Source organism: Macaca nemestrina, chromosome 4 (genome assembly GCF_043159975.1).
Source record: "Macaca nemestrina isolate mMacNem1 chromosome 4, mMacNem.hap1, whole genome shotgun sequence".
NCBI lineage: Eukaryota > Metazoa > Chordata > Mammalia > Primates > Cercopithecidae > Macaca > Macaca nemestrina.
Genome location: NC_092128.1, coordinates 117,824,405 through 117,852,359, shown reverse-complemented (window position 1 = coordinate 117,852,359; position 27,955 = coordinate 117,824,405). Strand labels below are relative to the sequence as shown.

The 27,955-nt window shown below is 50.1% G+C and overlaps 1 protein-coding gene across 6 annotated transcripts in view; it reads left to right on the top strand.

Annotated features, from left to right (window-relative positions):
• Positions 1 to 27,955, top strand: part of LOC105492346 (tensin 3) — a 308,210-nt gene that overhangs the window by 25,199 nt on the left and 255,056 nt on the right. The window contains exon 1 of one of the 6 annotated variants that reach the window (XM_011759356.3): positions 20,424 to 20,477. The exons of 3 other annotated variants lie outside the window; for them this stretch is intronic. Coding sequence is in view for 2 of the 3 variants with exons in the window: in XM_071095157.1 (XP_070951258.1) it covers positions 22,898 to 22,975 (78 nt within the window). In the remaining variant the exon portion in view is untranslated. Of the gene's footprint in view, positions 1 to 20,423; positions 20,478 to 22,541; positions 22,976 to 27,955 lie in introns of those variants that run through there. 2 more of the 6 variants (XM_071095157.1, XM_071095158.1) reach the window with 2 other exon arrangements.

The window sequence follows — 27,955 nt, the reverse complement described above, 5'->3', positions numbered from 1 at the left end:
CTTCCACTGCTTTCCCTTGGACTCCCTCTGGGGAGATTTGGGCTCTGGGAGATTCGCGGCCAGTTTTGCCATTCCCAGGTGAGTGGAAGGGCTCGTGGGGGTCATGCAAAGCTCTCTCCTGCTCACGGCCTTGAACATAACCAAGGAGGGCTTGGCCTGGGACCCTGAGCAGGATTTTCCTGCAGGTGTACACAGAGGAATGTCCCATAGGGTGGTTGTGTGGGAGAGTGGGCCCTGGGGAGGCAGAGCTGGGACCCTCTGCTGAGGGGGGAGGCAGTGGAACCTGTCCTTTCCTCATGTGTGGGAAACCTGCCCCGGGAGGCTGCAGTTATTTTGTCTCAGTTTTTCCATCGAGGAAACAGGAGTCGGTGGAAATTTGCAAGTAGGTGATGGGAGAGGTGGACCTGAATCCCAAGTCCTTAGAATGAAAACCTGGGCCTTCCTTGGTCCCTGCAGGTGTGCTCCACTGCCCAGTGGGGAGGTGCTGGGGTCGGCCTCTTTGAAGTCGGGCTGATGGACACATTTGGGGTCGGTGGAGGCACCCACTCTTGCATGGAGGAGGATGTGGGACCCTCTGCCAAGTGTCAAGTTAGCCTGAAATGAGGCACAGACTGGGAGCTTTGCCTTTTGCCCTGGGGTAAGAATAAAAGAAGAAAACAATGCAGGCCAAGGAAGCATTCCTGGGAGGTGGCGCAGCCTCTTTGATCCTCCTCGGCACTGGCTTGCTGTAGCTTGCTCTTATCAGGACGGCAAATTCCCTGTTTCCTTTTATGTTGGGAACCTACAAGAGGCTCTGATGCTAGGAGCGGGCTCCCTCATTCTTGCCTGAAGGAAGCAGTGTCCTGTATACAGGCGTCAGCGCCCACATGGGGGTGGACAGTGGAGGGCCAGCCTGGGCCTGCCTCGGGTGCTCAGGCCTCCTTGGTGGGGGTGGGAGTGGGGGTGGTGCAGAGGTTCTCGTCATTTGCCAGAGGGACAATGGGCAGACAGCAGAGATGTCCCAAGGCCTGCTCACCACGGGCCTTCTACCCAGCCCTCTGGAAAAGAGGCTGTCCTTCCAGTTTGGAGACTTCCTCTGGAGAATTCTATGACACACGTTCTTAAACCGTGAATGTAATCCCGTAAGGTGTGGTTTGTAGCATGTGGGCTGGAATAATTCCTTGTTGGACAGTTTGCTCCAGGAATGGCGTGGACTCCCTGCCTCCTCCCCCTACATGCTAGTGGCCACCCCAGTGGTGGTGATGGTTAAAATGTTCTCACATTTCCAAATGTCCCCAGCGCCTCCAATTATTAGTAGGCAGAGAAGTCAGTCGGCACTTAGAAAAACAAACTAGGATGAAAAATCCCAGAGAATATTCTGCCAGTTGCCACGTCATATTCCCGTGAAACCTTCAGTTATTTACCCATATGGGTGCTTTACCTGGTTGTTACTTAAGATAGATTTCTGTATGTGTTGCAAGGAAAGGCATTGCAGAAATGGACAGGGCCATTTTTTTCATTCCACATTGTGACTCTTCCTTTTCTGTATTTGAAAGATTAAAAGATAGCACCCCCTAGATGGGCAAAGGTTGGGTTAAATAGTAGTGTTGGGACAGAAAGGTCCATTTGTGAGCTCGCTGCAGGCAGGGTTGATGGTCCTGGTGGAAGCAGCCTTGGCGGCCGCTGGTTTTCAAAGCCTCTAACAGGCTGTGCATCTCACCTGTGACTGCACCCCTGAGGAAAGAAGAAAAGTCAGCCTCTCCCTTACACAGGACGCTTATGAACTTTCCCAGACACACTGTTGGCCTCAAGGATTGTTCTGACCCTGGACATTTGTAGGACTTTTCCAAGGTGGATCTGAGCCTCCTCCTCATGTGCTCCAGGCAGAGACCAGGATTCGGGTGCATCACCAACTGGTGGAAGATGGGGACTAGGCATCCTGCATGCCCTGCTCAGGTCAGGTTCTATTGCTCCCCACCCTCGCTGCTCCTGGTTATCATTGTCTATGGGGGGCATGGCTTGGTGGCAGGGACTGGAGGACGGAGGGCTGGGAGTAGGGCCTCTTGGCTGCGACCTGCCCTACTGCCCAGCACCCTTGCACTGAGAATCACCAGGTGCTATTCCTTCCTTGCATGCCGTGCTCACTGTACCAAAGATTTGTGGAGTTTTGCCATTTGGCTTTATGGGAGGTTGCACGACCCCCAGACCAGCCAGCGAGAGTGGGCAGGATCTGGCCTGGGGCCTGCACTTTGCAGCCCCTGAAGATCTCAGCCTTCATGCTTCTGCTTTGCTTCCCTCGGTTTGGGAAGCTTCACTCGCCCCTGCCCCCAGAGTGTGACTCAGATGTACCCACTGACCAGAGGAACTTGTGGGGAGGAAGTCACAATTATGGGCTTAGAGAAAGAAAAGTCAAACAACCAACAAAATAGTAATCATGCTCGCCTGTGGATTGGGCCTAAGGGATGTGGGGCCCTCTGTCGTCCTCAGTTCCCTACCTCAGAACTTCAGATGCCTAGACTCAGGCCGGCGGGTCCCTAGAGCCCCAGGACAGGCAGAACACCCACATTCATGGGGGTGCAGAGTTGTCCCCAGACGGCCTGGAGAGACCCTGCTCAGGGGGTCTTGGCTTTTAGTGTGTCTCAGAATGGGGACTCTAAAATCTATCTGGGAGCCTCCTTAGAGTGGCTGAGTTTTGTTTTATTAAAGGTAATTTTTAAAAAATCACATTTTGATTTTAAAATGTCTCCAGGATCTTCTGCAGTTGGTATCATTTTCACTAGAACCTCTTAGTGCCCAATCGTCAACAGGGTTATTCTAGAAAAGAGGGCATGTGCGTTCAAGGAGAATCTGAACATTGGATTCACACACTGAACTCCAACTGATTGCCTCCGCCTTTGTGTGTGTTTATATGTGTATGTGTGCATGTAAGCTCACGTTCCTAAATGTATATGTACACACACGTATGTGTGTCCACATGAATACACACGTATACCGTGCATGCATGCATACCTACATGTATGTGTCTGTATGTGCATATAATGTGCATTATGTGTGCAGGTCTACTTTGGAGATACTGCAGTTTGGTGCCAACTGGACCACTGCAATAAAATGAATATGGAGATAAAGCAACTTGTACACATCTTTTAGTTTCCCGGTGCATATAAAAGTTGTTTATACTAAGCTATAGTTTATTAAGTGTGAAAATGGCAGTATGTCTAGAAAAACAACATACATGTCTTCATTTAAAAATGCCTTATTGCTAAAACATGCTAGCAATCTTTTGAGCCTTCAGCAAGTTAAAATCTTTTTGCTGATGGAAGGTCTTGCCTACGAGTTCATGGCTTTGGACTGATCAGTGGCTGCTGAAGGTTGGAGTGGCTGTGGCAGTTCCTTAAAATAAGACAATCATAGGCCTGGCGTGGTGGCTCACGCCTATAATCCCAGCACTTTGGGAGGCCAAGGCGGGCAGATCAGGAGGTCAGGAGATCGAGATCATCCTGGCTAACACAGGGAAATCCCATCTCTACTAAAAATACAAAAAAATTAGCTGGGCGTAGTGGCCGGCGCCTGTAGTTTCAGCTACTCAGGAGGCTGAGGCAGGAGAATGGTGTGAGCCTGGGAGGCAGAGCTTGCAGTGAGCCGAGATGGCGCCACTGCACTCCAGCCTGGGCGACAGAGCGAGACACTGTCTCAAAAAAAAAAAAAAAAAAAAGAAAAGTAATAAAACAATGATAAAGTTTGCCAGGTCAGTTGACTCTTTTATGAAAGACTTTTCTGTAGCACGTCATGGTGTTTAATAGCATTTGATCCACAGTAGAACTTTTTTCAAAATTGGAATTAACCCTGTTGCTGCTTTATTACATTTACACGATTACATTTTTGTAGCTTTCTTTTTTTTTTTTTTTTTTGAGACGAAGTCTCGGCTCTTGTCCCTCAGGCTGGAGTGCCATGGCATGATTTCGGCTCACTGCAACCTCTGCCTCCTGGGTTCAAGCGATTCTCCTGCCTCAGCCCCCCGAATAGCTGGGATTACAGGCGCCTGTCAGCCTGGCTAGTTTTGGTATTTTTAGTAGAGAAGGGGTTTCACCGTGTTGGCCAGGCTGATCTGGAACCCCCCACCCACCTCAGCCTCCCAAAGTGCTGGGATTACAGGCTTGAGCCACCACACCCGGCCACATTTGTGTAATTTTCTAAATACTTTGTTGTCATTTCAATAATATGTACAGCATCTTCTTTATCAAGGGTAGATTCCATCTTTTTTGTTGTTGTTGTTGTTGAGACGGAGTCTTGCTCTGTTGCCAGGCTGGAGTGCAGTGGCACAATCTCAGCTCACTGCAACCTCCGCCTCCTGGGTTCAAGTGATCCTCCTGCCTCAGCCTCCTGAGTAGCTGGGATTACAGGCACACACTACCATGCCCAGCTACTTTTTGTATTTTTAGTGGAGACGGAGTTTCACCATGTTGGCCAGGATGGTCTCGATCTCTTGACCTTGTGATCCACCTGCCTTGGCCTCCCAAAATGCTGGGATTGCAGGCATGAACCACCATGTCCGGCCCGATTCCATCTTAAGAAACCACTTTCTTTGCTTATGCATAAGAAGCAACTTCTTATCCATTAAAGATTGATCATGAGATTGCAGCAATAGTCACATCTTCAGGCTCCACTTCTAGTTCTAGTGCTCTTGCTGTTCCCAGCACATCTGCGGCTCCTTTTTTCACTGAAGTCTTGAACTTTCAAGATCATTCATAAGGGTTGAAATCAACTTCTTCCAAACTCCTGTTAATATTGACAATTTGACTTCCTCTCATGAATCACAAATGTTCTTAAAGGCATCTGGACAGTTGAATCTTTTCCAGAAGGTTTTCAATAGACTTTGCCCAGATACATCAAAGGAATCACTACTTATCACAGCTATAGCCTTAGAAAATGTTTCTTTCTTTTTTTTCTTTTTTTTTGTGATGGAGCCTTCCTCTGTCACCCAGACTGGAGTGCAGTGGTGCGATCTCAGCTCACTGCAACCTCCGCCTCCTGAGTTAAAGCAGTTCTCCTGTCTCAGCCTCCTAAGTAGCTGGGATTACAGGCACCCGCCATCATGCCAGGCTAATTTTTGTATTTTTAGTAGAGACAGGGTTTCGCCATGTTGGGCAGGCTGGTCTGGAACTCCTGACCTCAGGTGATCCACCTGCCTCGGCCTCCCAAAATACTGGGATTACAGGCGTGAGCCACAGTGCCCGGCCCAAAATGTATTTCTTAAAAAGTAAGACTTGAGGGCCAGGCGCAGTGGCTCACGCTTGTAAACCCAGCACTTTGGGAGGCTGAGGTGGGCGGATCGCCTGAGGTCAGGAGTTCGAGACCAGCCTGGCCAACATGGTGAAAACCCGTCTCTACTAAAAACACAAAAATTAGACGGACTTGGTGGCAGGCGCCTGTAATCCCAGCTACTCGGGAGGCTGAGGCAGGAGAATCACCTGAACCTGGAGGCCGAGGTTGCTGTGAGCTGGAGGCTGCAGTTAGCTGAGATCGCACCATTGCACTCCAGCCTGGGCAACAAGAGCCAGACTTCATCTCAAAAAGAAAAAAAAAAAAAAAAAAAAAAGAGCTGAAAGTCAAAATTACTCCCTGATCCATGGGCCGTAAATAGATGTTGTGTTAGTAGGCATGAAAACACCATTTATTTCTTTGTACATCTCTGTCAGAGTTGCTGCATGACCACGTGCATTGTCAACAGGTAGTAATATTTTGAAAATAATCTCTTTTTTTCTGAGCAGTAGGTCTCAACAGTGAGCTTAAAGTAGTCACTAAACCATGCTGTATGCAGAAGTTCTGTCATCCAGGCTTTCCTGTTCTATTTACAGAGCACAAGGAGGGTAGATTTAGCATAATTCTTAAGGGCTCTGGAATTTTCGGAACGGTAAATGAGCATTTGCTTCAACTTAGAGTCATTAGTTGCCTTAGTCCCTCACAAGACAGCCTGTGCTTCGAAGTTCTGAAGCCCGACATTGACTTCTCCTCTCTGGCTTTGAAAGTCCTAGATGGCATCTTCTCCCAACAGAAGGCTGATTTTGTCTGCATTGAAATCTGTTGTTTAGTGTAGCCACCTGCATCAATGGTCTTGGCTGGATCTTCTGAATAACTTGCTGCTTCACCTTACTCTGTTATGTTATGGAGATGGCTTTTTTTACTTAAACCTCTTGAGCCAACCTCTGCTAGCTTCAAACTTTTCTCCTGCCACTTCCTCACCTTGCTGAGTCTGCATAGAATTGAAGAGAGAGAGGACCTTGCTCTGGATTAGGCTTTGGCTTAAGGGAATGTGGTGGCTGGTTTGATCTTCTAATCCAGACCACTCAAACTTTCTTTGTATCAGCAAAAAGGCTGTTTTGCTTTCTTATCATTCGTGTGTTTACTGGAGTAACACTTAATTTCCTTCAGGAACTTTTCATTTGCATTTGCACCTTGGCTAACTGTTTGGCACGAGAGGCCTGGCTTTTAGCCTGTCTGAGCACATGCCTTCCCCACTACGCTGACTCATTTCTAGCTTTTAAGAGATGTGACTCTTCCTTTCACTTCAACACTTACTGATTATTAATTGGCCTGATTTCAGTGTTGTTGTGTCTCAGGGAATAGGGAGGTCCGAGGAGAGGGAACAAGCAGTCCAGAGCATCAGAACACACAGAACATTTATCCATTAAGTTCACGGTCTTATATGGATTTGGTTCATGGCACCCCAAAACAATTACAATAGTAACATCAAATAGCACAGATCATGAATAACCATGAAAGATATAATAATAATGAAAAAGTTTGAAATACGGTGAGAGCTTCCAAAATGTGACACAGAGACCTGAAGTGAGCTCATGTTTTTGGGAGAGAATAGCACTGACGTGGGATCGCCACAAACCTTCAGTTTGTAAAAAAAAACTCAGTATCTGCAAAGTTCAATAAAGCAAAGCACAACACAATGAGGTGTGTGTCTTTGTGTGTCTTGTTGATATCTGCAACGGAGGCAGAGAGTGATTTTTTGTTGTTATTTTTCTTCTTGTTTCTCCAGGCAAATTGTTTCTCGCCTTCACTCATGTGCCAAGCTCTAGACGACTTCCTGGCTTGGCGAGATTACTGTTAACGCATCCATAAGCATTCCTTTTATTTGTCAAGTCCCTGTTACTCTGTCAGAATCCATCTTGCAGCCAAAATAGCCTCAGGAGAAAAATAATGAAAAGAAGAAATGAATTAGGTGTACCAGAAGAATGTGATGGGCGTGGGGAGGTTTATGCAGATAAATATGGTGGGTAACAATGCTGCTCCTTTTCAATGTCTGTTTAAATGTTTCCATTTTCCTTGTAAAAGCACTTTAACACAAGGAGTGCATCTGCAGAGAGGCCAAGGATCCGTCCCCGTGGACATACGATTTTGTAGCCTCCCTCCATACCCCACCCCTGCCCCGCTCCAGCTGTGCCTTAGCAGACGTCATTCCCTGTTATTTCAGTCTCCGAAAGTGCAAGAATTTAGGGTGATACAGCCATACTTCCATTCCATGAATTTGCACACTTCTTACTCTCCACTCATCTCACACGTGTGCACAGTGTGAACCTTGGTCTGTTGGCTTAACTTTGCCTGTGCTGGGATGATGTTTCTGTCCTGTCTGTGGACACTTCTTGAGTTGAGATTCACAGGTATGGAATGAGTGGGGTCTGCAGTGCAAAGGTTTTCGTAGTTCTCATTATAGACTGTCTAACGACTTTTCAAAGTGCTCCCCAAGGCATGAATTGTTCCAATGGGGGTCTCCTTCCCTGTAGTTTTGAACCCTGACCCAGCCAAAGGCTCCCCTGCTCCTGGTGGCTATGCTGAACTCTTAACTCCTTCCCTTTGGTCTGAGGTGGCCACACCCAGGGCTCCAGCCACATGATGTTTTGTGCCCCCACCCACCTCCTCTGTGGTCTCCTCATTTGCTTTAAGGAAACACCCGGAGCGAGACAGAACCATCCAGTCCATGGCTGGGCCCCACTGGGCCTCCACCTTCAGGACGTGCCCAGGGTCTAGCCACGTGCTCTTACTCGGTTCCCGAGTCCAGCGGCAGGAAGTGGACACCAGACCAGCCTTCTGCCCAGGAGCTCAGGTGCTAAAGCTTGTCTGTCCTCTGTGCTGCAGGGAGCCCAGTTTGCCCATTTGAGAAAGAAGCAGGGGCACTCTGAGGAGATGCTTCCTGAGGGAACCGGGTGTTTTAGGAAGATCTTCCTGGCGCTTCCGCAGGTCTGGTGAATGGTATTCACCCAAGGCTCCCAAGAGGCTGAGCCCCTCCTCACCCCTTTTCTGAGTGAGCTCATGTTCCTTGGCTGGGTGCAAACTTAGGAGATGTGCTGTCACCCCACAGTAAAGTTCTGTCTCTTAGGGGTGGCGTGACTCCTCAGGATTGGGGTAAGACTGTTTAGGAATGACCAAAACTTAGGTCCGTTTTGTTTTGTAACTTTCTTTATATCCCATGGGTGTTTTCCATGTCAGTGAATATGGGTGTGATTACTATATTTTAGTGACTTTATAGTATTCAAATTCCATTCTATATTAGTACCATAAAATTACCAGAGCGCAGTTGCTAGCTATTAAAACTGCTTCCAGCTTTTCTTGTTGTGCATAATTCTGTAGCCTGCCTTACCACGTACATCTTTCCAGGCGTGGTCATTGCCTTAGAACACACTCCCTGAAGCAGAATTGACCATTGTGATAAGTGTTTTAAATAAGAACATAGAGATTTTGTTTGCATGTGCCTTGCCCACTGAGACCCTGCTGCAAATGCATCTTTGTGCTTCTCTCTCCTGGTCCTAGCTGTCTTGCTGTGGGACAACTAGGGACAGCATCTTCCTTACATGAGGTTGGTAAGGTGAAGGTCAGAGGGAGAGCAAGCCAAGGTTACCGCCTTCCAGGACAGATCCTATGGTGTGGCTGCTCACCCATTTGTTCTACGCGTTTATCTTTTGCAGAGGGCTATGCAGTTCACCAAGCCCTCTCCATACATCAAGGCTTACTGTGGACATTGCTGGCCATGGAACCATGGGGCCGTATTTCTATTACCATTTCCCTTCTTACTTCCTTCATTAATTCAGCAAACAGGCATGGGCCCCTTCTCACGTCTGGGCCTTGGATAGGTGAAGGGAAGGGTGAGGGTGCAGGGCTTCTCTGTGATGTAAGAACTTTTGTGGGGCCCTGAGGCCAGGGGCCAGAAGACCTTGCCTGATCCTCCCTGAGAAGGCCTTGCAGGGGAGACCTCAGTGTTGCATTTGGGGACTGGTGCTCAGCTGAGTGGGGATATGGGTGGGAGGGATGGAAGAGGGGAGGGGAGACCAAGGCATGGGGCTGGCACCCCTGTCAAGAACCAAATGAAGTAACTAGGTTGTGGGGATGGAGGTGAGAGGGCAGGGATGTGGGTAGGGTTGATACTGTAGTGTTCTGGTCAGAGCATGAAAAACCTGGAATGGGCCAGTAGGCAGTCTGTGTGCCAGGGCCCATCAGGAGTATCATTCATTCATTCAGCAAATCCTTAGCTGTGTTCTAGGCAGGGGATCTCTGTGAACCGGATAGACAGATGGAGTAGAGTTTATGCCCTCTTAGAGGTGAGTTTTTCATACCTGATGACTATAAGACCGAGATGGATGAACTTTTCCCTAGGGCCTCATGCAGGAGAGGCATAAACTGGGCAGGGATCTGGGGGAAGTGAGTCCCGTGTGCAAGGAACAGCAGGTGCAAATGTCCTGAGGCAGCACCTGGCCGAGGAGGTTGGAGAGCAGGCCAGAGATAGGCAGGGGCTAGATCATGTTGGTCTGTGGGTTCATGAAAAGAACTTTTTTTTTTTTTTTTTTTTGAGATGGAGTTCAGCTCTGTTGCCAGGCTGGAGTGCAGTGGTGCGAGCTCAGCTCTCTGCAACCTCCGCCTCCTGGGTTCAAGTGATTCTCTTGCCTCAGCCTCCTGAGTAGCTGGGATTATAGGCACCCACCACCACACCCGGCTAAGTTTTTTCTTTTTTTTCTTTTTTGGTATTTTCAGTAGAGACAGGGTTTCACCATGTTGGCCAGGATGGTCTCAATCTCCTGATCTTGTGACCCGACCACCTTGGCCTCCCAAGGTGCTGGGATTACAGGTGTGAACCACCGTGCCTGGTCAAAAGAACTTTTATTTATTTATTTTTTAAGGGTGTAGATTCTAAAAGCTGGAGAGGGTTTTGTGCTACATTGTCATGTCCTGATTCCTGTCTCAAGAAGCTCAATTTGGTTGGCCTGTGGATGCAGAGAGATGGTCAGTGCAGTGGTGGGTGGACCAGGATGGTAGGAGTGGAGACTGGGGAACTGGGCCTTTTTGGGGCTTTATTTTGCAGGGCTTGCTGACAGATTGGCTGTGTACTGTAAGAGAAAGAGAAGGGGCCCCAAGGTTGAGACTAGACGGTGTAGGGAAATGGGTGCTATTTATGCAGACAGGGCAGCAGGGAGGACATGTTGGGGAGAAAACCGGGAGTCCTCATTTGGAGGGTTGAGGTGAGTGGTGCTTCAGGAATGGCCCAGTGAAGGTGGGAGCAGGTGGTGCTCAGGACTCAGCAGGTCAGGGGAGAAGCAGCTTGGAGCGGGTCAGGACCATCAGCCGGCAGACAGGTGGTGGGAAGGGTGACAGTCGGTGTGGGGGTGCATGCACAAAGAGGACTTTCAGGTTGGAGCCCAGGCACCCTGAAACTTAGAAGTACCCAAGGGGATAAGACCCTCCAAAGGAGACAAAGGCAGGACCAGTGAGGTAGGGCATGAGATCACAGTGACCAGGGAAGAAAATGTGTCAGGAGATGGTGTGTTCAAATGCAGCTGGGATTGGAATAAAGTGAGGGGCAAGTGTCCTTTACTGCGTCTGAAAGGCTATGGCTAGGTGGTGACTTATGGAAAGTTCCAGTGAGATGGGTTGAACATGGATTCTGGAGCCCATGAGCCTTGGGGTAAGGGGCGGTGACTATAGTCAGCCCTTTGAGGAAGGTTTCCTATAAAGGGAACAGCAGAGAAATAGGCCAGGTATGGGAAGGCTGGATGGGAATCCAAGGAGGGTTGTGTTTTCAAAGATGGGATGTGTTACAGCAGGCTGTATGCCATGGAAAGTTGGCGCAGGCAAGAAAAACGTGAAGATTAGGAGCTGGGGGGGCGGGGTGGGAGGTGACTCATCCTTATAATCCCAGCACTTTGGGAGGCCAAGGCGGGTAGATCACCTGAGGTCACGAGTTTGAGACCAGCCTGACCAACATGGTGAAACTTCATCTCTACTAAAAATACAGAATTAGCCAGGTGTGGTGGTGCATGCCTGTAGTCCCAGCTACTTGAGAGACCGAGACAGGAGAATCGCCTGAACCTGGGAGGCAGAGGTTGCAGTGAGCTGAGATTGTGCCACTGCACTCCAGCCTGGGCGACAGTGAGACTCCGTCAGAAGTTGGAGGATGAGAGCCAGGGTGGCTGGGGACAATTCTGGAGCCCACTGTGCATGTGCATCTGGGGTTAGCACCTGGCAGCGCCCGCATGAGCTGGTGAGCCGCAGTTTTCTCCGTGTTCTTCTGGGCTGAGGTTCGTTGGGAGGCTTTGGTTCCTGTGTGTGTTGCTGCACAGGGCAGCTACGCACTGAGGAGTTAGGACTGTGGAGGGGTGGATGGCGGCGTAGACTTGGGGCCATGCTGAGGGCTCCTGGAAGGCGGGGACCTTGGCTTGCTGTCCTTCTGACCTTCACCTTCCCAACCTCATGCAGGGAAGATGCACAATGTGGACCTGGCCAGCTGATGGAACTGTAGGGTTGTCCCCAGTACCTTGTGCTGGTGACTAGCGGTGGACACCTAGAGGGCTGGGAGGAACAGTTCCTAGAACCCCATTGATAACAAGTGTCTTCGTGTCCAGTGTGTGCCGCTGCCCCCTGCAATTTCAGCAATTTTGACAGAAGCATGCCTGCAAATCTAATGTCCCCAGCGCTCCACTGAGGGCTGATTACTCCTGGAGGTCCCCACCCACGCTTGCCCGCCACTCCCCGACACAGGCCCCTTATCTCTCTTAATTCTTAGTTCAGTTGAAGTCAACACATGTCCAGGAATTGAGGAATCACCCTCAATTCTTTGCTTTGCCCTCCGCCCCACTCCCACCCTTTGCTCCTGAGCCTCTGCCTACCTGTTTTGGGCAACGCCCAGTCTACACTGGAGCCCAACACACACTGCCTGCCTCCCTCTTCACCCTGGAGGGTCCACCGCCTCCTTGGCTTTATCTTTTCTCTGCTGCCTCCTAGGCTATAAGCTTGGGAATGAATGAATGGACAAATGAACCCTGCCGGTATAATTGTAAACCATCTAATCAGAAATTCAAAGGGCAGCAGATAGGAGGCCACAGCCCAGGGTGCTCCAAAGGCCCAGCCCAGGGCGTGACTGAGGGGTGTGGTTGTCAAGAGAGTAACCTTAAAACCTGGCGTCTGTCTTTGTCGATTTAGTCATTCCATCCGCAGAGCCTGTTGAGCACAGCCGTGTCTTACCAGGCCGGTGCTGAGCGCACACAGTGGGAGACCCACGGTCTTGGCACACGCGTAGTTTATAGTATGAGTGGGGTATACTGCAAGCCTGTGTCTCTTCCCCGCTAGCCTGGGTGGACCATGATGGCTATCATTGCAGACACAGGATGAGAAGCTCCAGTGGTGAGGTGGGACTTGAACTGCCTTTTTCTTTGCTTGAATAACGTTAAAATTTTTTTTTTTTTTTAAATAAGGAGGATAAGAGGATTGTGAGTACTATGTTATAAGTATACTTCAGTGATATTTTAAAAAGTTATAAGAACAATACATTGAATCTTTTAGGAAGCTGAAAACGGATGTGTAGAAATCGCCCACAGGCTCCTAGCCTCACCACCTCAACATCCTGGGCCGCCTGGGGAGGGGTTTTCCTCAGTCTCTTATGCCGTGGATGTGCACAGGGCTGGGATGCAGGAAGACTGTAAGGAAGGAGCTCTCCTCCAGTGACGGCAGGTCCTGGGCGCTCAGTCCAGCTCCGGAACAGCAGTGCTGCTGTGTGGTGACTGCGTGTGAGGCCAGGGGGTGCCCGACGTGGATGCCACGTGAGACAGGTGGCTCAGGTAAGATGCTTAAGGTCTGAGCCTCAGCCCTTGGGCAGTGAAATGAGATCAAGGCTCGGGAGGCTGGGTCCTGGCCAGACACGTGGCTGACAAATAGGGTCTCTGCTCTTCATTTCTGCTCTCTTGAGTGTGGATGGCGATTTTAGTTTTTCCTTTTTTTCTGGATTGGAGCATTGCGGTGTTATCTACTGGAAGCGTGCTTTTCATGTACTGGAAACTTCTTGGGGGTTAAATTTGGGTAAAGTAGGGATTACTTCAAGGCAAGAGCATCACACTCAGTTGGGGACCTGGGAGTACCCTGTGTTTGGAAAGGCAGGGCCACCTCCTACTGAACTTTAAATCAGAGGCATTTAATTATTAGCTCCCTTGGAGCGCTGATGGTGGTGAGACCAGGGCCAGCCTGGAGTTTTTACGAGGGCACATCTTCCACCTGTATGGGAAGATGGAGTGTTGAGGTTAACTCTGTACTAGTGGGGGATGGCCCTCAAGACCCTGCCTTCTGCTGAGCTTCTCTAGAGCAGGCTCTGACTCTCCAGCCCTGCTTGCCTCACTCCACCCAGGGCATAAAAATACCGACTTGTAGTCGCAATAATGACATAAACAACTCTTGCTTTTAAAAAAAACTTCAGTAGTAAGTAGCTAAAATTTGTTAATATTAATAAAAACAGCTCAACTTCTTCAGAAACCATGTATCAGTTTTACACTGTCTGGGAAGAATCTCCCTCCTTACCCTCAAAGCATTAAGGGCTGCAGGAACTCCTCATAGCAGAGGGAAGAGAAGGGATGATTGTGGGTGTGGTACCGGAGCCCCGTCTGTGCACTGTCTGGCATAATCCTCATAAGAAGCTTTTGAAGTCGGTTGCAATTTGATCATCCGCTTTAGCACACGAAGAAACTGTGGCCCAGAATAATTAATAAAAAAACCTCAGGCAGTGAGTAGAGGAGTGGGGTGAGGGTCAGCCGCAGCTCTCTGGCCCACCTCGGTCCAGACCTCTTGGGGGAGGCTCCAGGCTACAGGACAGCAGGGCACCTGCCTCTGTCCCCAAATCCCATGAGTCTGTGCTCCTTAACCCAACTGTAGATCAGAACCCCTGGGGAGATGGTGAAGAAATATCACTGCCTAGGGTTCCCCCAAGACTGTGGTGTACTCTGACTGTGATGTAAGTAGTAGGGGTGGAGTTCGTGTGATGTCGGTATGTTTTTAACCAGCTCCTGCAGGGGATTGGAGGAGCAGTGTTGGCTGAGAACTGTCCAGGCTGCTCCCGGGTGGGATCCCCTAGGGCTTCATTACCCACAGTTCCAGATGTGGTCCAGTAGTCATTTTCTGATCTAAGTCAGGGAATGTTGGGGCATTTTCGGTCAGGAAGAAACTGGGGAGGTGTGACAGGACAGGGCTCAGAGAGGTTTCTGCAAGGACACTGGTAACTGAGATGGCTATCTGTGGGTGACCTGCCTCCCACTGCCCCAGCCTCTGCGTGGCAGCCCCCCAAGAGAGGGGAGAACCAGGTTGGGTCCTCTTACCCTCAGCACCCTGTTTAAGGGTCTGGCGCAGGTTTTGAAGCTGAGCTGGTTGTTAAACTTCCTAGAGCCTTGGGCGCCTTGTCCACATCAAACAGAGTAACAGAGATTTCTATGGGAGGGGAGTGTAGAAAGCCCTCCCGTTTCGTGGCCAGTGGCATGGGCTACCATCTAGTTCTTCCTCAGTGTTCTAGAAGAGGCCAGGCTGGCCAATATGGTGAAACCCTGTTTCTACTAAAAATACAAAAATTAGCTGGGCATGGTGGCGCACGCCTGTAGTCCCAGCTACTCAGGAGGCTGAGGCAGGAGAATCACTTGAACCTGGGAGGCGGAGGTTGCAGTGAGCCGAGATCGCACCACACTGCACTCCAGGTGACAGAGCGAGACTCCATCTCAAAAAAAAAAAAAAAAAGAAAGAAAGAAAATGCCCTCTTACGCATCTCAGTGTATGATCACGGAAGAGTTTAAAAGGCCAGGCACACCACCAACAACTGTGTCCTTTTTCTCCATGCCCCACCCCTGCCGGAGGAAGTGATCATACCTGTTTCTGTTTTTAGTGTTTGAGGTGCTCAAAGTGGCAGAGTACGTCCTGACACTATGGATCTCCAGGCTTTTTGTACAAACTAACTCTGCAGGGTTTCTCCACTTGGAGTCAACTTGATGGTGAAGAAATGCTTGGCTTGGCAAGGAGTGGAAAAGTAAATCGTGATGTCCTCAGCACAGGGCACCTCTTAACTAGACAGTTTCCCGTGTTCTCATTTTCGGTTAGAATAGGTGGGGCAGCTCATTTGACAGGAGGAAACTGACTTGTCGGAAGTGCGGGGATGCTCTGCTCTCCCGTGCTTGGGTTCTGGGACACCCATTGGTAGCAGTAGGTCTGTAAGCTGGACCTGGGGACTTGGGCTTGTGGTTCTTTAGCTCTGCGACCTCAGGCAGTTCTGGAAGCTATCACAGTTGGAGGCTGGAAGTCCAAGATCAAGGCTCTGGCAGATTGTCTGGTGAGGGCTGGCTCCTGGTTCATCAAAGGCACTTTCCATCTGTGTCCTCCCATGGCAGAATGGGCGAAGGGTCTTGTGGGGTCCCTTTTTTAAAGGCCTTACCCCCATTCATGCAGAGTCTCCCCTCATGACCTAAGCACCTCCCAAAGGCCTCACCTCCTAATATCATCACCTCGTGGGTGAGGATTTCAACATACGGATTTTGGAGGCACACAGACAGCCCATAGCTGTGGGGGTTCATTTCACCATGAGAAAGGTGTGCTCCGTGCTTGTTAGGGGTGGAGACAGGTGGGCCCTTATTTATCTCTCAGGCCGGGCACCCCCATCCTCCATCCATGGATAGGTGAAGGAAGGAAGATGCTCCTGTTGGCACCAGCCCCTGATTCTTCCTGTTCCTCTGAAGGGAGGGAAAGGGACGAGATCCTACCAGGGACTTGGCTGGAGGGGGCTTGGGAGAGCCACCTTAATTTAACACTTTTTTTTTTATTCTCCTGTGCACATTCTGTAATGAAACAGCTACTGTTTTGAGCAGGGAAGAGGGAAGAAGCACCTACTGGAGGGTGAATTTTGTAGGGAAAGCATTTTTTATTTACTTCTCAAAGTCAGGGGGAAGGAACTCCATGACTTCCCACTGTTCCCACTATTCCCCAGAGCAGAGGGAAATGGAGAACAAATGCTGGTTTCTCCAGGGCGGGCAAAAACACCATGCGAAGGATGTCAGAAGTCACCATCTGTTTGTCAGAAGAAGCCCCGAAGTGTGGCAGTTGCAGAATGACACTTCATTGAGAGACTGAGCCTGTATACCCCAGGGATCTTCCATGGGTGGGGAGAGGCTGTGTGCCCAGAAACTCTGTAGCCAATGGAGACATTTTGGTTAAACTGGTGGAATAAATGCACTCTCCTCTGTGACCAGTGGACTCTCATTCATCACGTATCTACTGAGTGTGTGATTTTCGTGAGAAACAGCGTCGTGTAAAGTGCAAAGCAATATTGCTTTTAAGTCCTGCTTCCACCCGACTGGATAACTCCGGCTTTGGACCATCCTGAGGGTCAGGCACTTCACAAATGGCATCTTTGATTATTAACACCACTCTGGGAGGTGGACTCCTTGTTCCCTAGGATGTCACTGGGTCAGTAAGAGCCTGGGTGAATGCCCCCTTACCGCAGGGACTGGAAGTCAGCTCCCCAGCTCTCCAGTCTTTCAGGTGCCCCATGCATATATCCTGAGCCCCAGGACCTCATGTACCCGAAAGTCCTCTGCTGGTCTTCCCCCTCCAGCATGGCCCTGGGGAACAGGTAGGAAGATGTTTGCTGGAAAGGTGAGATGCACGTGTGTCTGAACACTTCCCGAGTGTCCCAGAGGGTGAGTGCCCTGGGAGGCACACTGTCCCTTCTGGATGTGGGATGGAGCACAAGCTAGCTGCACAGGGAAACAGACAGAAGGGAGGTCGTGAGAGGGAGGATTTTCCCAAAGTCTGTGCTTGGGCAGGGCCCAGGTACAAGACTGGACTCTGGAGACAGTGCCTGGGCCTCCCGCTCCCCAGTGACCAGCATTCCTGACTTTGAACAAGGAGGGAGGGCCGGGCTTAATTTCTGCAGATGAGAGCTGGCAACAGCTTGCTGATGTCAGAAATTCCTTAAACTGAAGGCAGTCTTTTTCAGTATCAGAGGCAAAGTGCTTTATTTTTTATTTATTTATTTATTTTTGAGACACCGTCTTGCACTGTTCCCCAGGGTTGGAGTGCAATGGCACGATCTCGGCTCACTGCAACCTCTGCCTCCTGGGTTCATGTGATTCTCCTGCCTCAGCCTCTTGAGTAGATGGGATTACAGGCGCCTACCACCACATCTGGTTAATTTTTTTGTGTCTTTAGTAGAGACGGGGTTTCACTATGTTGGCCAGACTCGTCTCGAACTCCTGACCTCGTGATCTGCCTGCCCCGGCCTCCCAAAGTGTTGGGATTACAGGCGTGAGCCACCGCGCTTGGCCGCAAAGTACTTTTAGATGTGCTTTAGGTGGCACATAGGAACTCCCTCACACTCAAACACCCTCAAGCCATGGAGCAGTGGGACTGGCCACGTCAGATTTCGTGTCGACGGGCATGTAGTGGGTAGAGGAAAGCTGGGAGTCATCTGCTCAGAGTGTCTGGGGGCCCCAGCTGCAGACTAGGAATGGAGAATCAGGGCTGGATTCTGCCAGGGCAGGGGCTCTGTGAACACACGTCAGAGGGACTAAGGATTTGGACTCTCCACCCCTCCCTTGGGTTGTCTGGCCAAGGTGTGCTGAGGATTTGGTTTAGATGATGCCTCTCTGCAGAAACACCCAGTGGTAATGCGTGTTCTCATCTCTGAATCACAGGTAGTGCCGACCGTGGCTTGTCCCATCCAAGGTCATGGTCATCTTGACTCCTTGATTAGGTGGTGATTGAAACCTTCTCTGTTGTTGACTTACTCTTTTCCCTTTTATAGTAAATAAAGGAAAGTATTTAGAGACTATGCGTTCTCTCTGAAGGTCAACCAGTGACAGCCTGTTAGATTCTGTCTCTCCACCACACGAAACTCCCGAGTCTCCCATCTCACGACGTGTGTAAGCTGAGACCTTTACCCTTCCTAATAACTGGCTCCCAGACCTCCCATTGCCTCTCTGAGACTGTCTCCTGCTATTCTCCTTCTCCTCCTCCACCAAGTGGGGAGGTACTTTGAGACCACATAGGCTTTCAGCGTGTGCGGTCATTTACTTCTATCAGTAGGGACTCAAAGACTCTTGAATTCGTATTGTATTCAAGGGGTCGTAATCCAATATTATCACTATTTTGATGTCCAAGTCATTTATAGTTTGCCTGGTGGGTGGGAGCCTCTACGGGCTGGCCCCTGTGTCTTTTTGTTACATACCCATTGTTCTGTGAGTGCTCTCTTACTTTCTGGCCAAAAAGAAGAGATTTCAGGCTCATTGGGGGTGACTCCAATGACGTCTTTGATTATTAACACCACTCTGGGAGGTGGACTCCTTGTCCCCTAGGATGTCGCTGGGTCAGTAAGAGCCTGGGTGAAAGCCCCCTCACCGCAGGGACTGGAAGCCAGCTCCCCCTGCTCCAAGGACAGAGCTGGGAGTATCTCTCTGTGTGTGTGTGTGCACTGGTGCGTATATACACATTCACATCTACTTTGATTTCTAGATGTATCTACATCTCTAGATTGGAAACTGTGAGTCACACCAATATCTGATTCCTGTCTTCCAACACAGGGCTTACTATAATGCTCCCCTTTCTAGACTAGCAAGCTCCTCCCCAATGGAAAGGAAGGTGGCTCCCATTTTTCTTCTCACAGATCCTTATGCTCAATCTTCCTGTGCATAACCAATCTTCTGTCACCTCTCCACTGCTATGGCCGTCCTCTCCCCTGTACATTTATCTGTGTTTCTAGGGCTGTTGCCCGAGGCTGAGGTTCTCTTACCTAGAGTTTCCATGGCCACTCCTGCTTTCTCCTGAGTGTCCTCCCAGGGCTGCCAGGGAGTCCTCCAGGATGAACATACACCTGTGATGCTTTTTCCTTTTTGCCAGTTAGAGCCCCCTGTGACCTTGGAGTCCAGCCCAGCTCAGTACCAGGGCCTCCTCCCTTGTCACTGCTTTGTGCAATTCTGCTCACCACCCTGTCTTGCTTCTTGAGCCCTGTCTACCCTCAGCGTCCCAACACAGCTGTGCATTAGCCACCCAGCCTTTGGCCAGTTCACCAACAACACGGTGCCTTACCACCTTTGCCTCTCCTCACCTCTTTTCCTGTCTGGAAAGTGCCTGCTTCTGCTTCAAGTCACAGCCCACTCGTCGAGTTCTTTCCATGATCTGGGGACTCCGTGCCCCCTCTTAATGCTGTGTGTAGATCATCCCTCTGGGAGGGGCGGGGTGAGCCAGCTGCTGTATTTCCTCTGACACCAAGCACACACGCTGCTCACATATCTGTGGGTGAATGCATGATCGTGTGTGGGAATGGACGCATAGGAGCAGCCTCCAGTTTCCAATGACAAAACAGGGGCATGAGTGGCCCCTCAGCTCTCTCCCACAGAACCTTGTACTTGGTGTTAAAGTCTGACTCATGGAAGGGCTCATGTCCCCAGTTCCAGCTGGGTTTCCAAACCAGGTTGAGATGTAGCCTCTCTTCCTGATGCCTGGTTTGCTGATGTCTGCCTTAGCTGTCTGGAATCCATCCTCCCAGGGAAGAACCTCGTTTTGTTCCTGGGAAGAACCTCGTTTTGTTCCTGGGAACCAGGTGCAGTCAGAAGCTAGGGTGAGACAACCCGGCCAGTAAAAAGCACAGAGGACTGTGGCAAAGCATGAAGAAAATCGGAAGCTGGGTAGCAGCATAGAGCTCACTATGGCCTTAAGATGGAGTGAGGCCAGTCTGCCACCCAAGTTTTGAGGTGAGGGTCTGTGCCTGGAGGAGTTGGCCCCCACCTGCCCTGGCTTCTGAGTCCCTTTGCATCCCCAGACCCTCAGCTACAGCTTACTTCTGGGAGGACTCAGAAGGGTGTGGTCTGAGACAGGCAGTGAACACCAGTGTTGATGCGGTAGAAATACAGCAAAGCAGAATGTTTTCATTCCTGCACCAGTGTTTATTGCTCCTGCTTGGTGCTGTGTGTGGAAAATCCCAGACAAGGTTAGGACTTCCTATTGGAGGCACAAGACTTAATGACCACACTAGAGGGTCAGGGCCCCAACCATCCTTGGGTGGCTCAGCCATGGAGGATGATTAACCAGTCTGGGAGGTCAGATGGGAGGCGGATCTTCAACTGAGCCCAGGACAGTGGTTTTCAGCCAGAAAAGAGAATGGGAGAAGCCCCAGGTGAGCCCAAGGGTGCAAAGCAGAAGGACCCTGGAGGGTAAGAGCCTAGATTGCAAGCCTGGCAGGAGGAGGTCAGAGGGGGGCAGGGAGAGGGGCTGGAGAGGTGGCCTGCTGGAGAATTTGGATTGGCCTTAGGATTGAGCAGTTTCTTGCCAGTGAAAAATCAGTTTGTTGTCCTCACTCGGTAGGTTTATCACATGCATGTTATTTGTTACTAGTAATGAAGTATGGGAGTTTTCTGAATGGCTACCCTTTTAAATAAGAGCAGATTCAGGGTATCCCTGTAATAAAAAGCCACCTTCAACTATTTGCCTTCCACTCTGGCTTGCATGGGCAGTGGGCTGGCCTGTGCTCCTGACCATTGTTCCTGGGTGGACCCCAGAGAGTGTGAATCCTGGTACTCAGGTTGGAGGAGTTTTATCCTGCTGGGAGCTATCTGTTCATTACTGAATTCAGATTTCTTCGGCCGGTTCCCGTGGGCACCGTGGTAAGGGCGGTGGTAGATCCAGCTGACCTCTGGGCGTGTTTGTCTTGGGTAAACCACGACAGCAGCATGTCCTGTTCTTAGCTGTTTGTAGACACTTCTATGTACCTGGTAATGTGTCAGATGTGAAGGAATCTGGAATGAATATGATACAGATGTGTTCTCAGGGAAAGACATTTGAAAAAACTAAAGTTTGGATACGCTATAGGAAAAAAATGATGAATGAATACAGGAAAATGAAGGAAGGAATGAATATAGAAAAAGGTGAGTAATGATGTCATTTGAAGGACAGGGGGAAATGAGAATGCCTGCTTGTCTGCCAGGTGATGATTTAGTGAGGAATTGGAACCCAGAATGGTGTGTTCTAGGAGGAGGTTTTTTCCTTTGTAGTTGAAAGTTGAAGAGCAGCTTTGCTCTTCTACTGCAGAAACGGAAAGATGGATATTTAGTGCCAGAACTTGAGAGGTTAACGTCGGCCAGTTGAATTGATGGCTGGAATTTGCACATATGTCAGCCATAAAGGCCACGACTAAGCCCACCCATACTGCTCCCCACATCCAAGGCATGTGGAGTTGCACGTGGAGTTGTAGATCCGAAGTTGGAGTGTTGGAGGCACAAAGGCTGAGCTCTGGGACACTACCCCTAGGCTGGGCCTGGAGTGAAGGCCGGTAGTAGGAATACAGGGTTAGCTGGCCTGAGGCTAGAAGGCCCCCTATCCTACTCTGAAGCAGGGATCTCTTCCCCTGCCCCCCACAGACCACAGGCAGTGGCTTCATCTTGAACATGATCTTTTATTTTCAGTCTTGCCACAAAGCTTCTTGTAGACAGCCAAGATCCACTGCCCCGGGAAGGCTGGTGAAGTCCGACAGGCGTTGAAAGGAGGGATCTGCCTGTGGATCTTGCCCACCTCTCCTCCTGCGTTTCTAAGTGACCCTTCCTTCAGGATCCTGGCTTGTCCATCTTCTTCCATCACCCTGTCATCTTCACCTCCTGAACCTCGGGTTTCTAATTTCCTTCTAAAATCGCAGACCCATAAAGGAAGACGGGACTCGAGATCTGCTGTGAATTTTCCTGATTTGCCAGGAGCAGGACGGCGGGGGGGTTGGGGAGGGCGGTGCGGGGGAGGGATGGGCTGGGAGATAGGGAGGGGGCAGGGAGGTGCAGCCCAGCCCCCAGGTGTGCAAGGCCCCGGGCGGTCCTGTGCTTTGAGCTTTGCTTGAAATCCTCACCTGGTTAGGCGTGTCCTTTGCAAGGCCAGGCTCCTAGTTTTTCCTAGTTGAAAAGGCAAATTAGAAAAAAAGCCTTTCTGCCTCGGTGTTTCCCTGTTTTCCACTCCAAATGCCCTGTTTGCCAGTGTAGATTACCAGGGTAGTGCAGATTACTGCTCATTACAGATGCAGAGTTGACTGGATAATAGTTAAGATTTAGAAATTCCGAGAGTCGAAGAGCGTGCCCGGTTTTGATTCTTTTAAGCCCCTTGCCAGCGTTCTCGGAGAGGTTTGAAATCCTAGTAAAGCTGAACCCTGCACCAAGCTCCGCGCGTCCGTAATTCCAGTCAGATGGCGGCTGCAATACCCTGCTCCCTCCGCCTGGAAGGCGTTTCTTCACCCACTTTTCCAGTGTTTGGCGGCTCAGCCTGTGCCTCCGCGCTCGCTCGGAGCTGCGGTTGGGGCGGGCGGGGGAGGGAGGGCTAATTCGTGTCAGATGGAGGGACGCCGTGCGGGACCGTGCTCTCGCGCCTGCCTTTTGTTCCCGGCGTCTGACTTCTGACGGACAGGAGTGGCCGTGGAGGCGGCGGCGCGCGGCTGGGACCTGGGCCGGCGGCCACGGAGAGCCCTTCTCTCCTCCTGTGTTGGCCATTTGCTGGGACTTGTGTCCGCAGGGAACTCGGGAGGCATCCTCTGCCCCGACCGCCACTGGGGAGGGGTCCTCGCCTGGCCGGGTCGGGCTCCCCGCGGGCGGCAGGGGCGGCCATGCGGCTGCGCGCACTGACCCCCGGGCCACCGGGAGGGTTCGCGCGCGGAACCCGGGCGCGCCGGCGCCGGCGCCAGGTGAGTGCGGCCCGGAGCTGGGGTGCGGGGCCGGGGGCGCGAGGCACGGGCGCCTTCAGGGCTGCACGCACGTGGGCTGCGCCGGGTGTGCGCTGGTGCCGGTGGACGCTGTGCCGGTGTGTACCCGCCTGTGCTCATGTGTATGCGTGTGCCCTTGTCAGTGCGCGTATGTCGGTGTGTGTTTGTGCACCCCCGTCTGCACGTCCACGCGTGCGTGCTTGTGAGCGCGCGTCTGTGTGTACAGGCATGTGTACGCTGGTCCGTGCCAGAGTCCTGGTGGGTGCGTGTGTACCCTTGTGGGTACGTGTGTACCCTTGTGTGTGTGCGCGCAGGACAAGGAGCGAGAGGGCCAGTGGAGCTTTGCCTAGTGGGAGCGGCTTCTGGTAAGCGTGGAAGAGGGTCCAGGCTTAGCTCTTTCCAACCCAACAGCCTCTTGAAAAGGCTTCTTGGTTTCCTTTCCCTGCAGTGGAATTGGGATTCTGGCCATTACGCAGACCTGCTGTCTCTCGCGTGTTTCTTGCAAAGGTAAAGGGCATTTTAGCTCTTCAATAATGTGGGGGATGCGCTGGGATGTAGGAATCCTTACAGGTTCCCTGGGGACCGCATGGTTCCAGCGGCGCTCTGCGGTCCACAGGACGGCCCTTCACGGTGTTTGAATTAAACAGACCCGTCCTGGTTGGCTCCCGCTAGGTTCAGCGCCCTTTCCCTAAGTCTAACAATCAGGAATTTATTGCATTTGTTTTTCTGAAACTTTTGTAAGGCTCTGTGGAGTGAAAAACTGTTAAAATTTCAGCTAGTTACTTGAGGTGTACTGCGTTCCCTCTTAAAGTTTAGTGGTCAAACGCTGCTGCCTGGAAGTGTGGGAACAATATGTGCTGGATGTGGAGGGTGTCCCTCTTGCCCCAGATACTGGCTCCCTGTGGGCTGGGAAATATCCCCGAGGCCCGGAAGTGTTCCTGGCTGTTTAATATCAGAGTAAAGTTGGGCTGGGAATGTGTTTTTCATCAGTGCCTGCCTCTCTAGAATGCCTCTGAAGGTTTCCCAGGTGCCTGAATGCCCACCTAAATCCTTTTACTACGGTGGAGCTGAATATTTCCTGAAAGGAAAACATAGCAGGGATTGTGCTGATGCAGCTTTGCACTTTTGCGTGTGTAACCATTTTGCCAGGCGACCTTTAGCCGGGAGAACCTATCCGAGAGGTCCCTGCGGTTTTGCATTTCGGCAGAGTGGAGCATTCATGTGGAGCACCTCCCTGTTCAATTTTGCAGAGATTTTTCTTTCTGAAAAGAGACTTCACAATCAAGACCAGCACTAATTACTGTGTCCCCCTCAGGGAGTCCTTGTGGAACCAGCAGCCTGCTTTCTACCCTTCCAACATTTTGTTCCTAACAATTAAGTGCAATTTAGATTCCTGAACTGAGCCTGCTAAATACTTCAGCATTGCTGCCTCCTCTCCCCCTTTGGGAGAAATGAAAGCACAGTATCAGGTGAAAACAAGGGCAGTCTAATCCCGTCTGGTCTCATTTCACAATAGAGATGTTATGTACAGATGAAGCGTGAGCAGATGTTATTACACTATCTTAAATGAACTCCTCAGGGATCCAGCAATTCAAATGGCTGAGCCCTCGCAGCAGCGCTTCTGCTGTTTCCCTCTTTAAGTTTTCTAGCTGTGGACCAGTGGGCAAGAAAGCTGCAGAAAACAGTGCCTCTTTCTCCCTGGTTGGAATAAAGGTGTTTGTAAGGAATAAAAGGTCACAGTATCTTTCCTTGGCCCACAGACTGTGGCTAATTCATTTGGTCAACAAATATTAATTGAGGGTCCATGGTCCACTGTCTGCCAGGCGCTGGGCAGGGCCCTAAGAGGACAAAGGGGAAAGAGCCTGGTGTCCTGCATCTAGGAAATTGCAATCTAGCACAGGAGAGAAGGCGTATACACAAATAACTGCAGTATGAGTGAAAAGTATGTACCAGCTGCTGCATTGCAATAGAGAGATGTGTTTGTTAAGTGTTTGAATGCTACTCTTGTCTGAGCGTGAGACTGGGGCTTGAGGCATATGGGGCCTGAGTCCCATATGCCACATCCATTGCCTGTGTGGTGCTGCATCTTGGTTTTGCATCTCACCATCGCGGTTTGTAGACTAGTGGTGATTACGGTAATGACACAGAAGCACTTGGCTAGTGTTACCAACTGCATAATTAGCAGCATCATTATCCTTCTTTTGCAGAGCATTGAACACACAACCTCTGTTATCAGAAAGGATGCAATCTCTTTGAAAAAACCAGATACCGACATAGTAACAACTACATAATAACAGTGCCTTAAATGTATGTAGATACTTATAGAATAGTCTGTTATATACAGTGGTGGTTCTGTCTTGGCCACAAATTGGAATCACGGGATGGAGTTGGGGTTGGGGGGGTTTGACAGCATTCCAGTGTTCTGATTCAACCTCCAGGTAATCTGATTTAATTGGTCTGGGGTGGAGACTGGGTCAGCTGTTTTAAAAACTGCCCCAGTGATTCCTATGAACTGATAGATGGTATAGCATTTGGTCATTTATAATAGCTGTTAAGAGACAGGAGGGGGAGGATATCTTTTCTATTTAAGAGAGGTTGTGACTTGTCCTGGGCCACGGAGCCTGTAGTGTAGGTATCAGAACCTATGTGAAGGTTTCTGCTTGGTTCAGGACACTGTCCTTTACTTTCCTTTTTTTTTTTTTTTTTTGAGACAGAGTCTCACTCTGTCAACCCAGGCTGGAATGCAATGGCATAATCTCAGCTCACTGCAGTCCCCGCCTCCCCGGTTCAAGCGATTCTCCTGCCTCAGCCTCCCAAGTAGCTGGGATTACAGGTGCCTGTCACCACGTCTGGCTAATTTTTGTATTTTTAGTAGAGACGGGATTTTGCCATGCTGGCCAGATTGGTCTTAAACTCCTGAGCTCAGGTGATCCATCCGCCCGCCTCGGCCTCCCAAAGTGCTAGGATTACAGGCATGAGCCACCACACCCGGCCATGAAGTTTTTAATTAGGTGATTGTATTAGTCCATTTTCATGCTGCTAATGAAGACATACCCGAGACTGGGCAATTTATACAGGAAAAAGGGCTTAATGGACTCAGTTCCACGTGCTGGGAAGGCCTCACAATCATTTTGGAAGGTGAAAGGCACATCTCACATGGCAGCAGGCAAAGAGAGAGAGCTTGTGCGGAGAAACTCCCCCTTATAAAACCATCAGATCTCATGAGAACTATTCATTATCAGGAGAACACCACAGGAAAGACCTGCCCCCATGATTCAGTTACCTCCCACTGGGTCCCTCCCACACCACATGGGAATTCAAGATGAGATTTGGGTGGGGACATAGTTAAACCATATCAGTGATTACATGTTTAGGATTGTTAACGTGTTCTTGATGAATCAATCCTTTTATTATTATGAGAGGACTTTCTATATCCTTGGTAATGTTCTTTGATCTGTAGCCTATTTTGTCTAATATAGCCACTCCAACTTCCCTTTGATTAAAGTCAGCAAGGGTACCTCTCTTTTCTAGCCTTGGTCTTAAAAAAAAAAATGCCCTGGTGTGGGGGCTCACGCCTGTAATCCCAGCACTTTGGGAGGCTGAGGTAGGCGGATCATGAGGTCAGGAGTTTGAGACCAGCCTCACCAACATGGTGAAACCCTGTCTCTACTAAAAATACAAGAATTAGCTGGGCATGGTGGCAGGCACCTGTAATCCCAGCTACTTGGGAGGCTGAGGCGGAGAACTGCTTGAACCTGGGAGGCAGAGGTTGCAGTGAGCCGAGATTGAGCCACTGCACTCCAGCGTGGGCAACAGAGTAAGACTCTGTCTCAAAAAAAAAAAATAAAAGTGTGTGTATATATATATACATAATCTGACAACTTTTGTTGACTTAAAATTGAGATATTTAGACTATTTACATAAATATGATTACTAATATGGTAATGTTTGAATCTGTCATCCTGCTACTTGTTTTCTGTTTCTCCTACCTATTATTTGTTCTGCTTTTCTTTTATGTCCTTTTGCCATTTGGATTGAATACTTTTTATTATTTCATTTTATCTCTCTTGTTTGCTTATTACCTATAATTCATGATTTTAGTGATTGCTCTAGGGTTTATACTATACCTCTGTAACATCATAGGCTACCTTCAAGTGATACTATATCCACTTCATGAATACCACGAGAGCCTTATAATAGTGTTATGGGATCTTTGGGGTGTCCATTTTCTGGCTGGAAACCTCTGTGGCCAGTGGCGTCTTTGCCTGAGTTCTTGTCCTGTGTCCAGGAATAATGAGGTATGCAGACAGGGGAAGGGTGAAGAAGATGAAGATAAGTTTTATTAAGTGTTAAACAGCTTAGAGGAGACCCACAGTGTCCTCCTCTCTGTAGGCAGGTCATCCCGGCCTCTGCTGCTCTCAGCAGAGAGGAGGCCCTGGAGAGGGTAGTTCCTCTCTGCAGCTGGAAGTCCCAATATCTCTGCAGATCTCTGAAGCTCTCAGCAGAGAGGTTAGCTTCTCTGTGCAGCTGGTCTCTTGTGGTCTCCCCATTCTCTCTGTCCTCTCTCTTGCTCTGGCTGAACCCGGAAAAGCCCTTGGAGGAGAGGAAGTGCCTGCTGATTGGTCCATGGGTGGCCATGGGCGGGCTGCAAGAGGCACCATGAGTCCCCATTCCAGTCTGTGGGACCTGCAGCCCATCCCCAGCCTACAGGCCCTCCCTGGCCTGAAGGTGAGGCCTTACTGAGGACCCACCCCCTCTGACCAGGACTTTGCCTCCTGCTGCCATTCAGGGCCCTGGAACTCCTCCCCAATCCCGCTCTGAGATCAGAGGTGGGGGGCCAGGAGAGGAGACAAGCCAGGCAGCCAGAACAGATACTCCTGAGCCAGCAGGGATGGGAGGGGGGCTTCCTATGCCCCCAAGGGTGCAGGCCTTAGAGATGCCTGGGTCCTGTGCCTGGGAGGG